This window comes from Phyllobates terribilis, unplaced genomic scaffold (assembly GCF_046119375.1).
Source record: "Phyllobates terribilis strain yellow unplaced genomic scaffold, ASM4611937v1 Scaffold_3__8_contigs__length_932513732, whole genome shotgun sequence".
Taxonomy (NCBI): Eukaryota; Metazoa; Chordata; class Amphibia; order Anura; family Dendrobatidae; genus Phyllobates; species Phyllobates terribilis.
The window spans coordinates 29,346,593-29,368,351 of record NW_027362763.1 but is presented as its reverse complement, the minus strand read 5'-3'; the positions used below and the strand labels follow the sequence as shown (position 1 = coordinate 29,368,351).

The following is a 21,759-nucleotide window of genomic DNA, read 5'->3' as shown; positions in this document are numbered from 1 at the left end:
AGGAGCCCCCTCCTACTGAATGGGTAAGGCAGCTGACTTGCAGCAGGAGCCCCCCCGCACTGAATGGGTAAGCAGCTGACTGCAGCAGGAGCCCCCCCCCCACTGATGGGTAAGGCAGCTTACTGCAGCAGGAGCCCCCCCCCACTGATGGGTAAGGCAGCTGACTGCAGCAGGAGCCCCCCCCCACTGATGGGTAAGGCAGCTGACTGCAGCAGGAGCCCCCCCCCCACTGATGGGTAAGGCAGCTGACTGCAGCAGGAGCCCCCCGCCACTGATGGGTAAGGCAGCTGACTGCAGCAGGAGCCCCCCCCCACTGATGGGTAAGGCAGCTGACTGCAGCAGGAGCCCCCCCCACTGATGGGTAAGGCAGCTGACTGCAGCAGGAGCCCCCCCCACTGATGGGTAAGGCAGCTGACTGCAGCAGGAGCCCCCCCCCCACTGATGGGTAAGGCAGCTGACTGCAGCAGGAGCCCCCCCCACTGATGGGTAAGGCAGCTGACTGCAGCAGGAGCCCCCCCCCACTGATGGGTAAGGCAGCTGACTGCAGCAGGAGCCCCCCCCACTGATGGGTAAGGCAGCTGACTGCAGCAGGAGCCCCCCCCACTGATGGGTAAGGCAGGTGACTGCAGCAGGAGCCCCCCCCACTGATGGGTAAGGCAGCTGACTGCAGCAGGAGCCCCCCCCACTGATGGGTAAGGCAGCTGACTGCAGCAGGAGCCCCCCCCCACTGATGGGTAAGGCAGCTGACTGCAGCAGGAGCCTCCCCCCCCACTGATGGGTAAGGCAGCCTGACTGCAGCAGGAGCCCCCCCCCCACTGATGGGTAAGACAGCTGACTGCAGCAGGAGCCCCCCCACTGATGGGTAAGGCAGCTGACTGCAGCAGGAGCCCCCCCCCCACTGATGGGTAAGGCAGCTGACTGCAGCAGGAGCCTCCCCCACTGATAGGTAAGGCAGCTGACTGCAGCAGGAGCCTCCCCCACTGATGGGTAAGGCAGCTGACTGCAGCAGGAGCCCCCCCCCACTGATGGGTAAGGCAGCTGACTGCAGCAGGAGCCCCCCCCCCACTGATGGGTAAGGCAGCTGACTGCAGCAGGAGCCCCCCCCCACTGATGGGTAAGGCAGCTGACTGCAGCAGGAGCCTCCCCCCACTGATGGGTAAGGCAGCTGACTGCAGCAGGAGCCTCCCCCCACTGATGGGTAAGACAGCTGACTGCAGCAGGAGCCCCCCCCACTGATGGGTAAGGCAGCTGACTGCAGCAGGAGCCCCCCCCCCACTGATGGGTAAGGCAGCTGACTGCAGCAGGAGCCCCCCCCCCACTGATGGGTAAGGCAGCTGACTGCAGCAGGAGCCCCCCCCCACTGATGGGTAAGGCAGCTGACTGCAGCAGGAGCCCCCCCCCCCCACTGATGGGTAAGGCAGCTGACTGCAGCAGGAGCCCCCCCCCACTGATGGGTAAGGCAGCTGACTGCAGCAGGAGCCCCCCCCCCACTGATGGGTAAAGCAGCTGACTGCAGCAGGAGCCCCCCCCCCACTGATGGGTAAGGCAGCTGACTGCAGCAGGAGCCCCCCCCCACTGATGGGTAAGGCAGATGACTGCAGCAGGAGCCCCCCCCCCCCCACTGATGGGTAAAGCAGCTGACTGCAGCAGGAGCCCCCCCCCCACTGATGGGTAAGGCAGCTGACTGCAGCAGGAGCCCACCGCACTGTTGGGTAAGGCAGGTGACTGCAGCAGGAGCCCCCCCCCACTGATGGGTAAGGCAGCTGACTGCAGCAGGAGCCCCCCCCCACTGATGGGTAAGGCAACTGACTGCAGCAGGAGCCCCCCGCACTGATGGGTAAGGCAGCTGACTGCAGCAGGAGCCTCCCCCCACTGATGGGTAAAGCAGCTGACTGCAGCAGGAGCCCCCCCCCACTGATGGGTAAGGCAGCTGACTGCAGCAGGAGCCCCCCCCACTGATGGGTAAGGCAGCTGACTGCAGCAGGAGCCCCCCCCCACTGATGGGTAAAGCAGCTGACTGCAGCAGGAGCCCCCCCCCACTGATGGGTAAGGCAGCTGACTGCAGCAGGAGCCCCCCCCACTGATGGGTAAGGCAGCTGACTGCAGCAGGAGCCCCCCCCCACTGATGGGTAAGGCAACTGACTGCAGCAGGAGCCCCCCGCACTGATGGGTAAGGCAGCTGACTGCAGCAGGAGCCCCCCCCCCCCGCTGATGGGTAAGGCAGCTGACTGCAGCAGGAGCCCTCCCCCCACTGATGGGTAAGGCAGCTGACTGCAGCAGGAGCCCCCCCCCACTGATGGGTAAGGCAGGTGACTGCAGCATGAGCCCCCCCCACTGATGGGTAAGGCAGGTGACTGCAGCAGGAGCCCCCCCCCCACTGATGGGTAAGGCAGCTGACTGCAGCAGGAGCCCCCCCCCCCACTGATGGGTAAGGCAGCTGACTGCAGCAGGAGCCCTCCCCCCACTGATGGGTAAGGCAGGTGACTGCAGCAGGAGCCCCCCCCCCACTGATGGGTAAGGCAGCTGACTGCAGCAGGAGCCCCCCCCCACTGATGGGTAAGGCAGCTGACTGCAGCAGGAGCCCTCCCCCCACTGATGGGTAAGGCAGCTGACTGCAGCAGGAGCCCCCCCCCACTGATGGGTAAGGCAGCTGACTGCAGCAGGAGCCTCCCCGCACTGATGGGTAAGGCAGGTGACTGCAGCAGGAGCCCCCCCCCACTGATGGGTAAGGCAGGTGACTGCAGCAGGAGCCCCCCCCACTGATGAGTAAGGCAGCTGACTGCAGCAGGAAGCCCCCCCCCCACTGATGGGTAAGGCAGCTGACTGCAGCAGGAGCCCCCCGCACTGATGGGTAAGGCAGCTGACTGCAGCAGGAGTCTCCCCCCACTGATGGGTAAGGCAGCTGACTGCAGCAGGAGCCCCCCCCCACTGATGGGTAAGGCAGCTGACTGCAGCAGGAGCCCCCCCCACTGATGGGTAAGGCAGCTGACTGCAGCAGGAGTCTCCCCCCACTGATGGGTAAGGCAGCTGACTGCAGCAGGAGCCCCCCCCCACTGATGGGTAAGGCAGCTGACTGCAGCAGGAGCCCCCCCCCACTGATGGGTAAGGCAGCTGACTGCAGCAGGAGCCCCCCGCACTGATGGGTAAGGCAGCTGACTGCAGCAGGAGCCCCCCCCCCCACTGATGAGTAAGGCAGCTTACTGCAGCAGGAGCCCCCCCCCACTGATGGGTAAGGCAGCTGACTGCAGCAGGAGCCCCCCCCCCACTGATGGGTAAGGCAGCTGACTGCAGCAGGAGCCCCCCCCCCACTGATGGGTAAGGCAGCTGACTGCAGCAGGAGCCCCCCCCCCACTGATGGGTAAGGCAGCTGACTGCAGCAGGAGCCCCCCCCACTGATGGGTAAGGCAGCTGACTGCAGCAGGAGCCTCCCCCCACTGATGGGTAAGGCAGCTGACTGCAGCAGGAGCCCCCCCCACTGATGGGTAAGGCAGCTGACTGCAGCAGGAGCCCCCCCCACTGATGGGTAAGGCAGCTGACTGCAGCAGGAGCCCCCCCCCCACTGATGGGTAAGGCAGCTGACTGCAGCAGGAGCCCCCCCCCACTGATGGGTAAGGCAGCTGACTGCAGCAGGAGCCCCCCCCCCCCCCCCCCCACTGATGGGTAAGGCAGCTGACTGCAGCAGGAGCCCCCCCCCCCACTGATGGGTAAGGCAGCTGACTGCAGCAGGAGCCCCCCCCCCCACTGATGGGTAAGGCAGCTGACTGCAGCAGGAGCCTCCCCCCACTGATAGGTAAGGCAGCTGACTGCAGCAGGAGCCCCCCCCCCACTGATGGGTAAGGCAGCTGACTGCAGCAGGAGCCCCCCCCCACTGATGGGTAAGGCAGCTGACTGCAGCAGGAGCCCCCCCCCCCCCACTGATGGGTAAGGCAGCTGACTGCAGCAGGAGCCCCCCCCCCCACTGATGGGTAAGGCAGCTGACTGCAGCAGGAGCCCCCCCCCCACTGATGGGTAAGGCAGCTGACTGCAGCAGGAGCCTCCCCCCACTGATGGGTAAGGCAGGTGACTGCAGCAGGAGCCTCCCCCACTGATGGGTAAGGCAGCTGAATGCAGCAGGAGCCCCCTCCACTGATGGGTAAGGCAGCTGACTGCAGCAGGAGCCCCCCCCCACTGATGGGTAAGGCAGCTGACTGCAGCAGGAGCCTCCCCCCCCCACTGATGGGTAAGGCAGGTGACTGCAGCAGGAGCCCTCCCCCCACTGATGGGTAAGACAGCTGACTGCAGCAGGAGCCTCCCCCACTGATGGGTAAGGCAGCTGACTGCAGCAGGAGCACCCCCCACTGATGGGTAAGGCAGCTGACTGCAGCAGGAGCCCCCCCCCCACTGATGGGTAAGGCAGCTGACTGCAGCAGGAGCCCCCCCCCCCACTGATGGGTAAGGCAGCTGACTGCAGCAGGAGCCTCCCCCCACTGATGGGTAAGGCAGCTGACTGCAGCAGGAGCCTCCCCCCACTGATGGGTAAGACAGCTGACTGCAGCAGGAGCCCCCCCACTGATGGGTAAGGCAGCTGACTGCAGCAGGAGCCCCCCCCCACTGATGGGTAAGGCAGCTGACTGCAGCAGGAGCCCCCCCCCCACTGATGGGTAAGGCAGCTGACTGCAGCAGGAGCCCCCCCCCACTGATGGGTAAGGCAGCTGACTGCAGCAGGAGCCCCCCCCCCCACTGATGGGTAAGGCAGCTGACTGCAGCAGGAGCCCCACCCCACTGATGGGTAAGGCAGATGACTGCAGCAGGAGCCCCCCCCCCCCCCCCCACTGATGGGTAAAGCAGCTGACTGCAGCAGGAGCCCACTGCACTGATGGGTAAGGCAGGTGACTGCAGCAGGAGCCCCCCCCCACTGATGGGTAAGGCAGCTGACTGCAGCAGGAGCCCCCCCCCCACTGATGGGTAAGGCAGCTGACTGCAGCAGGAGCCTCCCCCCACTGATGGGTAAGGCAGCTGACTGCAGCAGGAGCCCCCCCCCACTGATGGGTAAGGCAGCTGACTGCAGCAGGAGCCTCCCCCCACTGATGGGTAAGGCAGCTGACTGCAGCAGGAGCCCCCCACTGATGGGTAAGACAGCTGACTAAAGCAGGAGCCTCCCCCCACTGATGGGTAAGGCAGCTGACTGCAGCAGGAGCCCCCCCCCCCCACTGATGGGTAAGGCAGCTGACTGCAGCAGGAGCCTCCCCCCCCCACTGATGGGTAAGGCAGCTGACTGCAGCAGGAGCCCCCCCCCCACTGATGGGTAAGGCAGCTGACTGCAGCAGGAGCCCCCCCCCCCACTGATGGGTAAGGCAGCTGACTGCAGCAGGAGCCCCCCCCCCACTGATGGGTAAGGCAGCTGACTGCAGCAGGAGCCCCTCCCCCCACTGATGGGTAAGGCAGCTGACTGCAGCAGGAGCCCCCCCCCCCCCACTGATGGGTAAGGCAGCTGACTGCAGCAGGAGCCCTCCCCCCACTGATGGGTAAGGCAGCTGACTGCAGCAGGAGCCCCCCCACTGATGGGTAAGGCAGCTGACTGCAGCAGGAGCCCCCCCACTGATGGGTAAGGCAGCTGACTGCAGCAGGAGCCCCCCCCCCCACTGATGGGTAAGGCAGCTGACTGCAGCAGGAGCCCTCCCCCCACTGATGGGTAAGGCAGCTGACTGCAGCAGGAGCCCCCCCCCCACTGATGGGTAAGGCAGCTGACTGCAGCAGGAGCCCCCCCCACTGATGGGTAAGGCAGCTGACTGCAGCAGGAGCCCCCCCCACTGATGGGTAAGGCAGCTGACTGCAGCAGGAGCCCCCCCCCCACTGATGGGTAAGGCAGCTGACTGCAGCAGGAGCCCTCCCCCCACTGATGGGTAAGGCAGCTGACTGCAGCAGGAGCCCCCCCCACTGATGGGTAAGGCAGCTGACTGCAGCAGGAGCCTCCCCCCACTGATGCGTAAGGCAGCTGACTGCAGCAGGAGCCTCCCCCCCACTGATGTGTAAGGCAGCTGACTGCAGCAGGAGCCCCCCCCCCCACTGATGGGTAAGGCAGCTGACTGCAGCAGGAGCCTCCCCCCCCCACTGATGGGTAAGGCAGCTGACTGCAGCAGGAGCCTCCCCCCACTGATGGGTAAGGCAGCTGACTGCAGCAGGAGCCCCCCCCCCACTGATGTCATTCTCACCGCAGCTCCTCATGACCTCCTGGGCCAGCATGCTGGCTGTCTTTTGTTCCTTGGGTTTCACCGTCAGCGGCCCAACATTATCCATGAAGCCCAGGAGCGGCTCCTTCCAGGGGAGTCCGAGCTGCTGCTGGTGTATAATGCCATCCACCTCCAGCACCTTCTCCACCAGCTGCTTCATCTCCTCTTCGTTCATCGCCCAGATGTCATCAAACTTCTTTGAGTCCACGGCTGCAAAATGCCTGAAAGAGAGGAAAGCGACAGGGAAGTCACTGCTGAGCTAGGCGCAGGTGGAAACAGTCAGCAATGAAGCAGCGGGGGATGACCTCATTTTCTTCTGCAGCTCTTTGTACTGCTCAGCGATCCTCTTGAAGTCGTCACTCAGGGCCTGGTTCTCCTCCTTGTATTGTTTGCTTTGTTTCTCCAGCTTTATCTTTAGGTTGTTGAGAACGTCCTGCAATCTGCAAAAAAATAAAGGAGGACACAAATCGTAAAATGAAGGGAGTACGAGAACATCACACTGACCAGAAACCCTCGGCCTCCTGACCTCAGCATTATCTCTGATATGCAGCAACAATCTGTCCTGTTCAAAACAAGACAGACTGTCAGCTCACTGAGGGATCAGATTACAGCTGCCTATTGAAGTCTATGGAGAGGGAAGGAAGGAGTAAGTGTTTAATCTCACTACAGTGCTGGATTTACAGCTGCACTGCACAGTACTATTGTATAAAGTACTTCATGTTGCTTTCTATTAAGCGTTTTATCTCCTTTTAGAGTTGAATTCAAAAGCTACAAAAAGTCAAGCACGCTGCTGATTTCTAGTAAGTGTTTCTCACCCCCCACTGCTGGATTCATAGCTACACTGCTCAGTGCTGCTGTATGATGTCCTGCATGCTGCTGCTTTCAAGTAACTGTTTATCTCGCCCCGACTGCTGGATTCACAGCTACACTGCTCAGTGCTGCTGTACAATGTCCTCCTGCTATTGCTGCTTCTGAACATGCGCTATATAGAGACAGGAGAGCAGGAATCCTTCATGTCTGGGTGTGCTGTGTATGGGAGACATCATAGAGCTATTGTCCAACCAAACAACTAAAATGTAAAGATCGCACCTGCGGAGGAAAAACTTGTGAAAAGTGCAGGAAACAAGTCAAACAATGGGCCGAAATAAAGTTATTTTTCATGTACACATGGGGGGTTATTCTGAAAAACGACATTTTTAAAACCCAAAACATATCGGGGAGCATCACCGGGTGATCTTCCTCTTCTGCTGGGACTTGGTGATGGTGTTCTCCTCGTCCCTCTTCTTCAGCACCTGGAAGTTGTACTCCAGCTTCTCCTGGTTCAGCTGGTACGTGGCCTTCATCTGCTGCAGCTGCTGCTGGAGGATCTGCACCGGGGGGACAGAGACGTTACATGGGGTACGGCCGAGAGGTGCAGGCGCTGATCTGCACCGGGGGGACAGAGACGTTACATGAGGTACAGCCGAGAGGTGCAGGCGCTGATCTGCACCGGGGGGGACAGAGACGTTACATGAGGTACGGCCGAGAGGTGCAGGCGCTGATCTGCACCGGGGGGACAGAGACGTTACATGGGGTACGGCCGAGAGGTGCAGGCGCTGATCTGCACCGGGGGGACAGAGACGTTACATGGGGTACGGCCGAGAGGTGCAGGCGCTGATCTGCACCGGGGGGACAGAGACGTTACATGGGGTACGGCCGAGAGGTGCAGGCGCTGATCTGCACCGGGGGGACAAAGACGTTACATGGGGTACGGCCGAGAGGTGCAGGCGCTGATCTGCACCGGGGGGACAGAGACGTTACATGAGGTACGGCCGAGAGGTGCAGGCGCTGATCTGCACCGGGGGGACAGAGACGTTACATGGGGTACGGCCGAGAGGTGCAGGCGCTGATCTGCACCGGGGGGACAGAGACGTTACATGGGGTACGGCCGAGAGGTGCAGGCGCTGATCTGCACCGGGGGGACAGAGACGTTACATGAGGTACGGCCGAGAGGTGCAGGCGCTGATCTGCACCGGGGGGACAGAGACGTTACATGGGGTACGGCCGAGAGGTGCAGGCGCTGATCTGCACCGGGGGGACAGAGACGTTACATGGGGTACGGCCGAGAGGTGCAGGCGCTGATCTGCACCGGGGGGACAGAGACGTTACATGGGGTACGGCCGAGAGGTGCAGGCGCTGATCTGCACCGGGGGGACAGAGACGTTACATGGGGTACGGCCGAGAGGTGCAGGCGCTGATCTGCACCGGGGGGACAGAGACGTTACATGGGGTACGGCCGAGAGGTGCAGGCGCTGATCTGCACCGGGGGGACAGAGACGTTACATGGGGTACGGCCGAGAGGTGCAGGCGCTGATCTGCACCGGGGGGACAAAGACGTTACATGGGGTACGGCCGAGAGGTGCAGGCGCTGATCTGCACCGGGGGGACAGAGACGTTACATGGGGTACGGCCGAGAGGTGCAGGCGCTGATCTGCACCGGGGGGACAGAGACGTTACATGGGGTACGGCCGAGAGGTGCAGGCGCTGATCTGCACCGGGGGGACAGAGACGTTACATGGGGTACGGCCGAGAGGTGCAGGCGCTGATCTGCACCGGGGGGACAGAGACGTTACATGGGGTACGGCCGAGAGGTGCAGGCGCTGATCTGCACCGGGGGGACAGAGACGTTACATGGGGTACGGCCGAGAGGTGCAGGCGCTGATCTGCACCGGGGGGACAGAGACGTTACATGGGGTACGGCCGAGAGGTGCAGGCGCTGATCTGCACCGGGGGGACAAAGACGTTACATGGGGTACGGCCGAGAGGTGCAGGCGCTGATCTGCACCGGGGGGACAGAGACGTTACATGGGGTACGGCCGAGAGGTGCAGGCGCTGATCTGCACCGGGGGGACAGAGACGTTACATGGGGTACGGCCGAGAGGTGCAGGCGCTGATCTGCACCGGGGGGACAGAGACGTTACATGGGGTACGGCCGAGAGGTGCAGGCGCTGATCTGCATCGGGGGGACAGAGACGTTACATGGGGTACGGCCGAGAGGTGCAGACGCTGATCTGCACCGGGGGGACAGAGACGTTACATGGGGTACAGCCGAGAGGTGCAGGCGCTGATCTGCACCGGGGGGGACAGAGACGTTACATGAGGTACGGCCGAGAGGTGCAGGCGCTGATCTGCACCGGGGGGACAGAGACGTTACATGGGGTACGGCCGAGAGGTGCAGGCGCTGATCTGCACCGGGGGGGACAGAGACATTACATGGGGTACGGCCGAGAGGTGCAGGCGCTGATCTGCACCGGGGGGACAGAGACGTTACATGAGGTACGGCCGAGAGGTGCAGGCGCTGATCTGCACCAGGGGGGACAGAGACGTTACATGGGGTACGGCCGAGAGGTGCAGGCGCTGATCTGCACCAGGGGGGACAGAGACGTTACATGGGGTACGGCCGAGAGGTGCAGGCGCTGATCTGCACCGGGGGGACAGAGACGTTACATGAGGTACGGCCGAGAGCTGCAGGCGCTGATCTGCATCGGGGGGGACAGAGACGTTACATGGGGTACGGCCGAGAGGTGCAGGCGCTGATCTGCACCGGGGGGACAGAGACGTTACATGGGGTACGGCCGAGAGGTGCAGGCGCTGATCTGCACCGGGGGGACAGAGACGTTACATGGGGTACGGCCGAGAGGTGCAGGCGCTGATCTGCACCAGGGGGGACAGAGACGTTACATGGGGTACGGCCGAGAGGTGCAGGCGCTGATCTGCACCGGGGGGACAGAGACGTTACATGAGGTACGGCCGAGAGGTGCAGGCGCTGATCTGCACCGGGGGGACAGAGACGTTACATGGGGTACGGCCGAGAGGTGCAGGCGCTGATCTGCACCGGGGGGACAGAGACGTTACATGGGGTACGGCCGAGAGGTGCAGGCGCTGATCTGCACCGGGGGGACAGAGACGTTACATGGGGTACGGCCGAGAGGTGCAGGCGCTGATCTGCACCGGGGGGACAGAGACGTTACATGAGGTACGGCCGAGAGGTGCAGGCGCTGATCTGCATCGGGGGGGACAGAGACGTTACATGGGGTACGGCCGACAGGTGCAGGCGCTGATCTGCACCGGGGGGACAGAGACGTTACATGGGGTACGGCCGAGAGGTGCAGGCGCTGATCTGCACCGGGGGGACAGAGACGTTACATGAGGTACGGCCGAGAGGTGCAGGCGCTGATCTGCACCGGGGGGACAGAGACGTTACATGGGGTACGGCCGAGAGGTGCAGGCGCTGATCTGCACCGGGGGGACAGAGACGTTACATGGAGTACGGCCGAGAGGTGCAGGAGCTGATCTGCACCAGGGGGGACAGAGACGTTACATGGGGTACGGCCGAGAGGTGCAGGCGCTGATCTGCACCGGGGGGACAGAGACGTTACATGAGGTACGGCCGAGAGGTGCAGGCGCTGATCTGCATCGGGGGGGACAGAGACGTTACATGGGGTACGGCCGAGAGGTGCAGGCGCTGATCTACACCGGGGGGACAGAGACGTTACATGGGGTACGGCCGAGAGGTGCAGGCGCTGATCTGCACCGGGGGGACAGAGACGTTACATGGGGTACGGCCGAGAGGTGCAGGCGCTGATCTGCAACGGGGGGAGAGAGACGTTACATGGGGTACGGCCGAGAGGTGCAGGCGCTGATCTGCACCAGGGGGACAGAGACGTTACATGGGGTACGGCCGAGAGGTGCAGGCGCTGATCTGCACCAGGGGGACAGAGACGTTACATGGGGTACAGCCGAGAGGTGCAGGCGCTGATCTGCACCAGGGGGAGAGAGACGTTACATGGGGTACGGCCGAGAGGTGCAGGCGCTGATCTGCACCGGGGAGGACAGAGACGTTACATGGGGTACGGCCGAGAGGTGCAGGCGCTGATCTGCATCGGGGGGAGAGAGACGTTACATGGGGTACGGCCGAGAGGTGCAGGCGCTGATCTGCACCAGGGGGACAGAGACGTTACATGGGGTACGGCCGAGAGGTGCAGGCGCTGATCTGCACCATGGGGACAGAGACGTTACATGGGGTACGGCCGAGAGGTGCAGGCGCTGATCTGCACCGGGGGGACAGAGACGTTACATGGGGTACGGCCGAGAGGTGCAGGCGCTGATCTGCACCGGGGGGACAGAGACGTTACATGGGGTACGGCCGAGAGGTGCAGGCGCTGATCTGCACCGGGGGGACAGAGACGTTACATGGGGTACGGCCGAGAGGTGCAGGCGCTGATCTGCACCGGGGGGACAGAGACGTTACATGGGGTACGGCCGAGAGGTGCAGGCGCTGATCTGCACCGGGGGGACAGAGACGTTACATGGGGTACGGCCGAGAGGTGCAGGCGCTGATCTGCACCGGGGGGACAGAGACGTTACATGGGGTACGGCCGAGAGGTGCAGGCGCTGATCTGCACCGGGGGGGACAGAGACGTTACATGAGGTACGGCCGAGAGGTGCAGGCGCTGATCTGCACCGGGGGGACAGAGACGTTACATGGGGTACGGCCGAGAGGTGCAGGCGCTGATCTGCACCGGGGGGACAGAGACGTTACATGGGGTACGGCCGAGAGGTGCAGGCGCTGATCTGCACCGGGGGGACAGAGAAGTTACATGGGGTACGGCCAAGAGGTGCAGGCGCTGATCTGCACCAGGGGGACAGAGACGTTACATGGGGTATGGCCGAGAGGTGCAGGCGCTGATCTGAATCGGGGGGGACAGAGACGTTACATGGGGTACGGCCGAGAGGTGCAGGCGCTGATCTGCACCGGGGGGGACAGAGACGTTACATGGGGTACAGCCGAGAGGTGCAGGCGCTGATCTGCAACGGGGGGGACAGAGACGTTACATGAGGTACGGCCGAGAGGTGCAGGCGCTGATCTGCACCGGGGGGACAGAGACGTTACATGGGGTACGGCCGAGAGGTGCAGGCGCTGATCTGCACCAGGGGAACAGAGACGTTACATGGGGTACGGCCGAGAGGTGCAGGCGCTGATCTGCACCGGGGGGGACAGAGACGTTACATGAGGTACAGCCGAGAGGTGAAGGTGCTGATCTGCACCGGGGGGACAGAGACGTTACATGGGGTACGGCCGAGAGGTGCAGGCGCTGATCTGCACCGGGGGGGACAGAGACGTTACATGGGGTACGGCCGAGAGGTGCAGGCGCTGATCTGCACCGGGGGGACAGAGACGTTACATGAGGTACAGCCGAGAGGTGCAGGCGCTGATCTGCACCGGGGGGGACAGAGACGTTACATGAGGTACAGCCGAGAGGTGAAGGTGCTGATCTGCACCGGGGGGACAGAGACGTTACATGGGGTACGGCCGAGAGGTGCAGGCGCTGATCTGCACCGGGTGGACAGAGACGTTACATGGGGTACGGCCGAGAGGTGCAGGCGCTGATCTGCACCAGGGGGACAGAGACGTTACATGGGGTACGGCCGAGAGGTGCAGGCGCTGATCTGCATCGGGGGGGACAGAGACGTTACATGGGGTACGGCCGAGAGGTGCAGGCGCTGATCTGCACTGGGGGGGACAGAGACGTTACATGGGGTACAGCCGAGAGGTGCAGGCGCTGATCTGCACCGGGGGGACAGAGACGTTACATGGGGTACGGCCGAGAGGTGCAGGCGCTGATCTGCACCGGGGGGGACAGAGACGTTACATGGGGTACAGCCGAGAGGTGCAGGCGCTGATCTGCACCGGGGGGACAGAGACGTTACATGAGGTACGGCCGAGAGGTGCAGGCGCTGACTGTGGAGAGGACACGGCCCTGCGCTCGCTGACTGTGGAGAGGACACGGCCCTGCGCTCGCTGACTGTGGAGAGGACACGGCCCTGCGCTCGCTGACTGTGGAGAGGACACGGCCCTGCGCTCGCTGACTGTGGAGAGGACACGGCCCTGCGCTCGCTGACTGTGGAGAGGACACGGCCCTGCGCTCGCTGACTGTGGAGAGGACACGGCCCTGCGCTCGCTGGCTGTGGAGAGGACACGGCCCTGCGCTCGCTGGCTGACACATAGTTTTCTCTCACCTGGACATCGGTCTCCAGCTTGATCTTGATCATGTTGTACTCCTCCCCGTCCTGCACCCGGAGCTGATTCAGCTGCTGCTCGTCCTCCTCCACCTGCTGCATCCTCTTCACAAGACTCTGCAGCTACAAGAGAAAAGCAGAGTCCTGCACAAGACACAGAGACAGAGCAGAGTCCTGCACACTATACAGAGACAGAGCAGAGTCCTGCACACTATACAGAGACAGAGCAGAGTCCTGCACACTATATAGAGACAGAGCAGAGTCCTGCACACTACACAGAGACAGAGCAGAGCCCTGCACACTATAGAGACAGAGCAGAGCCCTGCACACTATACAGAGACAGAGCAGAGTCCTGCACACTATACAGAGACAGCGCAGAGTCCTGCACACTATACAGAGACAGAGCAGAGTCCTGCACACTATACAGAGACAGAGCAGAGCCCTGCACACTATACAGAGACAGAGCAGAGTCCTGCACACTACACAGAGACAGAGCAGAGCCCTGCACACTATACAGAGACAGAGCAGAGCCCTGCACACTATACAGAGACAGAGCAGAGTCCTGCACACTATATAGAGACAGAGCAGAGTCCTGCACACTATACAGAGACAGAGCAGAGCCCTGCACACTATACAGAGACAGAGCAGAGTCCTGCACACTATACAGAGACAGAGCAGAGTCCTGCACACTACACAGAGACAGAGCAGAGCCCTGCACACTATACAGAGACAGAGCAGAGTCCTGCACACTATACAGAGACAGAGCAGAGTCCTGCACACTATACAGAGACAGAGCAGAGTCCTGCACACTATATAGAGACAGAGCAGAGTCCTGCACACTATACAGAGACAGAGCAGAGTCCTGCACACTATACAGAGACAGAGCAGAGTCCTGCACACTACACAGAGACAGAGCAGAGCCCTGCACACTATACAGAGACAGAGCAGAGTCCTGCACACTATACAGAGACAGAGCAGAGTCCTGCACACTATACAGAGACAGAGCAGAGTCCTGCACACTATATAGAGACAGAGCAGAGTCCTGCACACTATACAGAGACAGAGCAGAGCCCTGCACACTATACAGAGACAGAGCAGAGTCCTGCACACTATACAGAGACAGAGCAGAGCCCTGCACACTATACAGAGACAGAGCAGAGCCCTGCACACTATACAGAGACAGAGCAGAGTCCTGCACACTATACAGAGACAGAGCAGAGCCCTGCACACTATACAGAGACAGAGCAGAGTCCTGCACACTATACAGAGACAGAGCAGAGCCCTGCGCACTATACAGAGACAGAGCAGAGTCCTGCACACTATACAGAGACAGAGCAGAGCCCTGCACACTATACAGAGACAGAGCAGAGTCCTGCACACTATACAGAGACAGAGCAGAGTCCTGCTCACTATACAGAGACAGAGCAGAGTCCTGCACACTATACAGACACAGAGCAGAGTCCTGCGCACTATACAGAGACAGAGCAGAGCCCTGCACACTATACAGAGACAGAGCAGAGCCCTGCACACTATACAGAGACAGAGCAGAGTCCTGTACACTATACAGAGACAGAGCAGAGTCCTGTACACTATACAGAGACAGAGCAGAGTCCTGTACACTATACAGAGACAGAGCAGAGCCCTGCACACTATACAGAGACAGAGCAGAGTCCTGCACACTATACAGAGACAGAGCAGAGTCCTGTACACTATACAGAGACAGAGCAGAGCCCTGCACACTATACAGAGACAGAGCAGAGTCCTGTACACTATACAGAGACAGAGCAGAGCCCTGCACACTATACAGAGACAGAGCAGAGTCCTGCACACTATACAGAGACAGAGCAGAGCCCTGCACACTATACAGAGACAGAGCAGAGCCCTGCACACTATACAGAGACAGAGCAGAGCCCTGCACACTATACAGAGACAGAGCAGAGTGCTGCACACTATACAGAGACAGAGCAGAGTCCTGCACACTATACAGAGACAGAGCAGAGTCCTGTACACTATACAGAGACAGAGCAGAGTCCTGCACACTATACAGAGACAGAGCAGAGTCCTGCACACTATACAGAGACAGAGCAGAGTCCTGCACACTATATAGAGACAGAGCAGAGTCCTGCACACTATACAGAGACAGAGCAGAGTCCTGCACACTATACAGAGACAGAGCAGAGTCCTGCACACTATACAGAGACAGAGCAGAGCCCTGCACACTATACAGAGACAGAGCAGAGTCCTGCACACTATACAGAGACAGAGCAGAGTCCTGCACACTATACAGAGACAGCGCAGAGTCCTGTATACTATACAGAGACAGAGCAGAGTCCTGCGCACTATACAGAGACAGAGCAGAGCCCTGCACACTATACAGAGACAGAGCAGAGTCCTGCACACTATACAGAGACAGAGCAGAGTCCTGCACACTATACAGAGACAGAGCAGAGCCCTGCACACTATACAGAGACAGAGCAGAGTCCTGCACACTATACAGAGACAGAGCAGAGTCCTGCACACTATACAGAGACAGAGCAGAGCCCTGCACACTATACAGAGACAGAGCAGAGCCCTGCACACTATACAGAGACAGAGCAGAGCCCTGCACACTATACAGAGACAGAGCAGAGTCCTGCACACTATACAGAGACAGAGCAGAGTCCTGCACACTATACAGAGACAGAGCAGAGTCCTGCACACTATACAGAGACAGAGCAGAGTCCTGTACACTATACAGAGACAGAGCAGAGTCCTGCACACTATACAGAGACAGAGCAGAGTCCTGCACACTATACAGAGACAGAGCAGAGCCCTACACACTATACAGAGACAGAGCAGAGCCCTGCACACTTTACAGGGACAGAGCAGAGCCCTGCACACTATACAGAGACAGAGCAGAGCCCTGCACACTATACAGAGACAGAGCAGAGTCCTGCACACTATACAGAGACAGAGCAGAGTCCTGCACACTATACAGAGACAGAGCAGAGCCCTGCACACTATACAGAGACAGAGCAGAGCTCTGCACACTATACAGAGACAGAGCAGAGCCCTGCACACTATACAGAGACAGAGCAGAGTCCTGCACACTATACAGAGACAGAGCAGAGTCCTGTACACTATACAGAGACAGAGCAGAGTCCTGCACACTATACAGAGACAGAGCAGAGCCCTGCACACTATACAGAGACAGAGCAGAGTCCTGCACACTATACAGAGACAGAGCAGAGTCCTGCACACTATACAGAGACAGAGCAGAGCCCTGCACACTATACAGAGACAGAGCAGAGCCCTGCACACTTTACAGGGACAGAGCAGAGCCCTGCACACTATACAGAGACAGAGCAGAGCCCTGCACACTATACAGAGACAGAGCAGAGCCCTGCACACTATAGAGACAGAGCAGAGCCCTGCACACTATACAGAGACAGAGCAGAGCCCTGCACACTATACAGAGACAGAGCAGAGCCCTGCACACTATAGAGACAGAGCAGAGTCCTGCACACTATACAGAGACAGAGCAGAGCCCTGCACACTATACAGAGACAGAGCAGAGTCCTGCACACTATACAGAGACAGAGCAGAGCCCTGCACACTATACAGAGACAGAGCAGAGTCCTGCACACTATACAGAGACAGAGCAGAGCCCTGCTCACTATACAGAGACAGAGCAGAGTCCTGCACACTATAGAGAGACAGAGCAGAGCCCTGCACACTATACAGAGACAGAGCAGAGTCCTGCACACTATACAGAGACAGAGCAGAGCCCTGCTCACTATACAGAGACAGAGCAGAGTCCTGCACACTATACAGAGACAGAGCAGAGCCCTGCACACTATACAGAGACAGAGCAGAGTCCTGCACACTATACAGAGACAGAGCAGAGCCCTGCACACTATAGAGACAGAGCAGAGCCCTGCACACTATACAGAGACAGAGCAGAGCCCTGCACACTATACAGAGACAGAGCAGAGTCCTGCACACTATACAGAGACAGAGCAGAGTCCTGCACACTATACAGAGACAGAGAAGAGTCCTGCACACTATACAGAGACAGAGCAGAGCCCTGCACACTATACAGAGACAGAGCAGAGCCCTGCACACTATACAGAGACAGAGAAGAGTCCTGCACACTATACAGAGACAGAGCAGAGTCCTGCGCACTATACAGAGACAGAGCAGAGTCCTGTGCACTATACAGAGACAGAGCAGAGTCCTGCACACTATACAGAGACAGAGCAGAGCCCTGCACACTATACAGAGACAGAGAAGAGTCCTGCACACTATACAGAGACAGAGCAGAGCCCTGCACACTATACAGAGACAGAGCAGAGCCCTGCACACTATACAGAGACAGAGAAGAGTCCTGCACACTATACAGAGACAGAGCAGAGTCCTGCGCACTATACAGAGACAGAGCAGAGTCCTGTGCACTATACAGAGACAGAGCAGAGCCCTGCACACTATACAGAGACAGAGCAGAGTCCTGTGCACTATACAGAGACAGAGCAGAGCCCTGCACACTATACAGAGACAGAGCAGAGTCCTGTGCACTATACAGAGACAGAGCAGAGTCCTGCACACTATACAGAGACAGAGCAGAGTCCTGTGCACTATACAGAGACAGAGCAGAGTCCTGTGCACTATACAGAGACAGAGCAGAGCCCTGCACACTATACAGAGACAGAGCAGAGTCCTGTGCACTATACAGAGACAGAGCAGAGTCCTGCGCACTATACAGAGACAGAGCAGAGTCCTGTGCACTATACAGAGACAGAGCAGAGCCCTGCGCACTATACAGAGACAGAGCAGAGCCCTGCACACTATACAGAGACAGAGCAGAGCCCTGCACACTATACAGAGACAGAGCAGAGTCCTGCGCACTATACAGAGACAGAGCAGAGCCCTGCACACTATACAGAGACAGAGCAGAGTCCTGCGCACTATACAGAGACAGAGCAGAGTCCTGCGCACTATACAGAGACAGAGCAGAGTCCTGCACACTATACAGAGACAGAGCAGAGCCCTGCACACTATACAGAGACAGAGCAGAGCCCTGCACACTATACAGAGACAGAGCAGAGTCCTGCACACTATACAGAGACAGAGCAGAGTCCTGCGCACTATACAGAGACAGAGCAGAGTCCTGTGCACTATACAGAGACAGAGCAGAGTCCTGCACACTATACAGAGACAGAGCAGAGCCCTGCACACTATACAGAGACAGAGCAGAGTCCTGCACACTATACAGAGACAGAGCAGAGTCCTGCACACTATACAGAGACAGAGCAGAGTCCTGCGCACTATACAGAGACAGAGCAGAGTCCTGTGCACTATACAGAGACAGAGCAGAGCCCTGCACACTATACAGAGACAGAGCAGAGTCCTGCACACTATACAGAGACAGAGCAGAGCCCTGCACACTATACAGAGACAGAGCAGAGTCCTGCACACTATACAGAGACAGAGCAGAGTCCTGCACACTATACAGAGACAGAGCAGAGTCCTGCGCACTATACAGAGACAGAGCAGAGCCCTGCACACTATACAGAGACAGAGCAGAGCCCTGCACACTATACAGAGACAGAGCAGAGTCCTGCGCACTATACAGAGACAGAGCAGAGTCCTGCACACTATACAGAGACAGAGCAGAGCCCTGCACACTATACAGAGACAGAGCAGAGCCCTGCACACTATACAGAGACAGAGCAGAGTCCTGCACACTATACAGAGACAGAGCAGAGTCCTGCGCACTATACAGAGACAGAGCAGAGTCCTGCACACTATACAGAGACAGAGCAGAGCCCTGCACACTATACAGAGACAGAGCAGAGTCCTGCACACTATACAGAGACAGAGCAGAGTCCTGCACACTATACAGAGACAGAGCAGAGCCCTGCACACTATACAGAGACAGAGCAGAGTCCTGCACACTATACAGAGACAGAGCAGAGTCCTGCACACTATACAGAGACAGAGCAGAGTCCTGCACACTATACAGAGACAGAGCAGAGCCCTGCACACTATACAGAGACAGAGCAGAGCCCTGCGCACTATACAGAGACAGAGCAGAGTCCTGCACACTATAGAGAGACAGAGCAGAGTCCTGCACACTATACAGAGACAGAGCAGAGCCCTGCACACTATACAGAGACAGAGCAGAGTCCTGCACACTATACAGAGACAGAGCAGAGTCCTGCACACTATACAGAGACAGAGCAGAGTCCTGCACACTATACAGAGACAGAGCAGAGTCCTGCACACTATACAGAGAGAGAGCAGAGTCCTGCACACTATACAGAGACAGAGCAGAGTCCTGCACACTATACAGAGACAGAGCAGAGTCCTGTACACTATACAGAGACAGAGCAGAGTCCTGCACACTATACAGAGACAGAGCAGAGTCCTGCACACTATACAGAGACAGAGCAGAGTCCTGCACACTATACAGAGACAGAGCAGAGTCCTGCACACTATACAGAGACAGAGCAGAGTCCTGCACACTATACAGAGACAGAGCAGAGCCCTGCACACTATACAGAGACAGAGCAGAGCCCTGCACACTTTACAGAGACAGAGCAGAGTGCTGCACACTATACAGAGACAGAGCAGAGCCCTGCACACTATACAGAGACAGAGCAGAGTCCTGCACACTATACAGAGACAGAGCAGAGTCCTGCACACTATACAGAGACAGAGCAGAGCCCTGCACACTATACAGAGACAGAGCAGAGTCCTGCACACTATACAGAGACAGAGCAGAGTCCTGCACACTATACAGAGACAGAGCAGAGTCCTGCACAAGACACAGAGACAGAGCAGAGTCCTGCACACTATACAGAGACAGAGCAGAGCCCTGCACACTATACAGAGACAGAGCAGAGTCCTGTACACTATACAGAGACAGAGCAGAGTCCTGCACACTATACAGAGACAGAGCAGAGTCCTGTACACTATACAGAGACAGAGCAGAGTCCTGCACACTATACAGAGACAGAGCAGAGCCCTGCACACTATACAGAGACAGAGCAGAGTCCTGCACAAGACACAGAGACAGAGCAGAGTCCTGCACACTATACAGAGACACAGCAGAGTGCTGCACACTATACAGAGACAGAGCAGAGTCCTGCACAAGACACAGAGACAGAGCAGAGTCCTGCACACTATACAGAGACACAGCAGAGTGCTGCACACTATACAGAGACACAGCAGAGCCCTGTACACTATACAGAGACAGAGCAGAGCCCTGCACACTATACAGAGACAGAGCAGAGTCCTGCGCACTATACAGAGACAGAGCACAGTCCTGCTCACTATACAGAGACAGAGCAGAGTCCTGTACACTATACAGAGACAGAGCAGAGCACTATACAGAGACAGAGCAGAGCCCTGCACACTATACAGAGACAGAGCAGAGTCCTGTACACTATACAGAGAGAGAGCAGAGTCCTGTACACTATACAGAGACAGAGACGAGTCCTGCACACTATACAGAGACAGAGCAGAGTCCTGCACACTATACAGAGACAGAGCAGAGTCCTGTACACTATACAGAGACAGAGCAGAGTCCTGCACACTATACAGAGACAGAGCAGAGCCCTGCACACTATACAGAGACAGAGCAGAGCCCTGCACACTATACAGAGACAGAGCAGAGCCCTGCACACTATACAGAGACAGAGCAGAGCCCTGCACACTATACAGAGACAGAGCAGAGTCCTGCACACTATACAGAGACAGAGCAGAGTCCTGCACACTATACAGAGATAGAGCAGAGTCCTGTACACTATACAGAGACAGAGCAGAGCCCTGCACACTATACAGAGACAGAGCAGAGTCCTGTACACTATACAGAGACAGAGCAGAGCCCTGCACACTATACAGAGACAGAGCAGAGTCCTGCACACTATACAGAGACAGAGAAGAGTCCTGCACACTATACAGAGACAGAGCAGAGTCCTGCACACTATACAGAGACAGAGCAGAGCCCTGCACACTATACAGAGACAGAGCGGAGTCCTGCACACTATACAGAGACAGAGCAGAGCCCTGCACACTATACAGAGACAGAGCAGAGTCCTGTGCACTATACAGAGACAGAGCAGAGCCCTGCACACTATACAGAGACAGAGCAGAGCCCTGCACACTATACAGAGACAGAGAAGAGTCCTGCACACTATACAGAGACAGAGCGGAGTCCTGCACACTATACAGAGACAGAGAAGAGTCCTGCACACTATACAGAGACAGAGCGGAGTCCTGCACACTATACAGAGACAGAGCAGAGCCCTGCACACTATACAGAGACAGAGCGGAGTCCTGCACACTATACAGAGACAGAGCAGAGCCCTGCACACTATACAGAGACAGAGCAGAGTCCTGTGCACTATACAGAGACAGAGCAGAGCCCTGCACACTATACAGAGACAGAGCAGAGCCCTGCACACTATACAGAGACAGAGCAGAGTCCTGCACACTGTACAGAGACAGA

At 58.7% G+C, this 21,759-nt stretch overlaps 1 protein-coding gene across 3 annotated transcripts in view; it reads right to left on the bottom strand.

Annotated features, from left to right (window-relative positions):
- DRC1 (dynein regulatory complex subunit 1) overlaps positions 1 to 21,759 on the bottom strand; it is an 85,128-nt gene that overhangs the window by 14,380 nt on the left and 48,989 nt on the right. For all 3 annotated transcript variants that reach the window (XM_073673801.1, XM_073673800.1, XM_073673799.1), the window contains 4 exons: positions 13,269 to 13,391; positions 7,437 to 7,576; positions 6,515 to 6,649; positions 6,192 to 6,430 (listed from right to left, as the gene is read on the bottom strand). In XM_073673801.1, the coding sequence (XP_073529902.1) occupies positions 6,192 to 6,430; positions 6,515 to 6,649; positions 7,437 to 7,576; positions 13,269 to 13,391 (637 nt within the window). The remainder of the gene's footprint in view (positions 1 to 6,191; positions 6,431 to 6,514; positions 6,650 to 7,436; positions 7,577 to 13,268; positions 13,392 to 21,759) is intronic.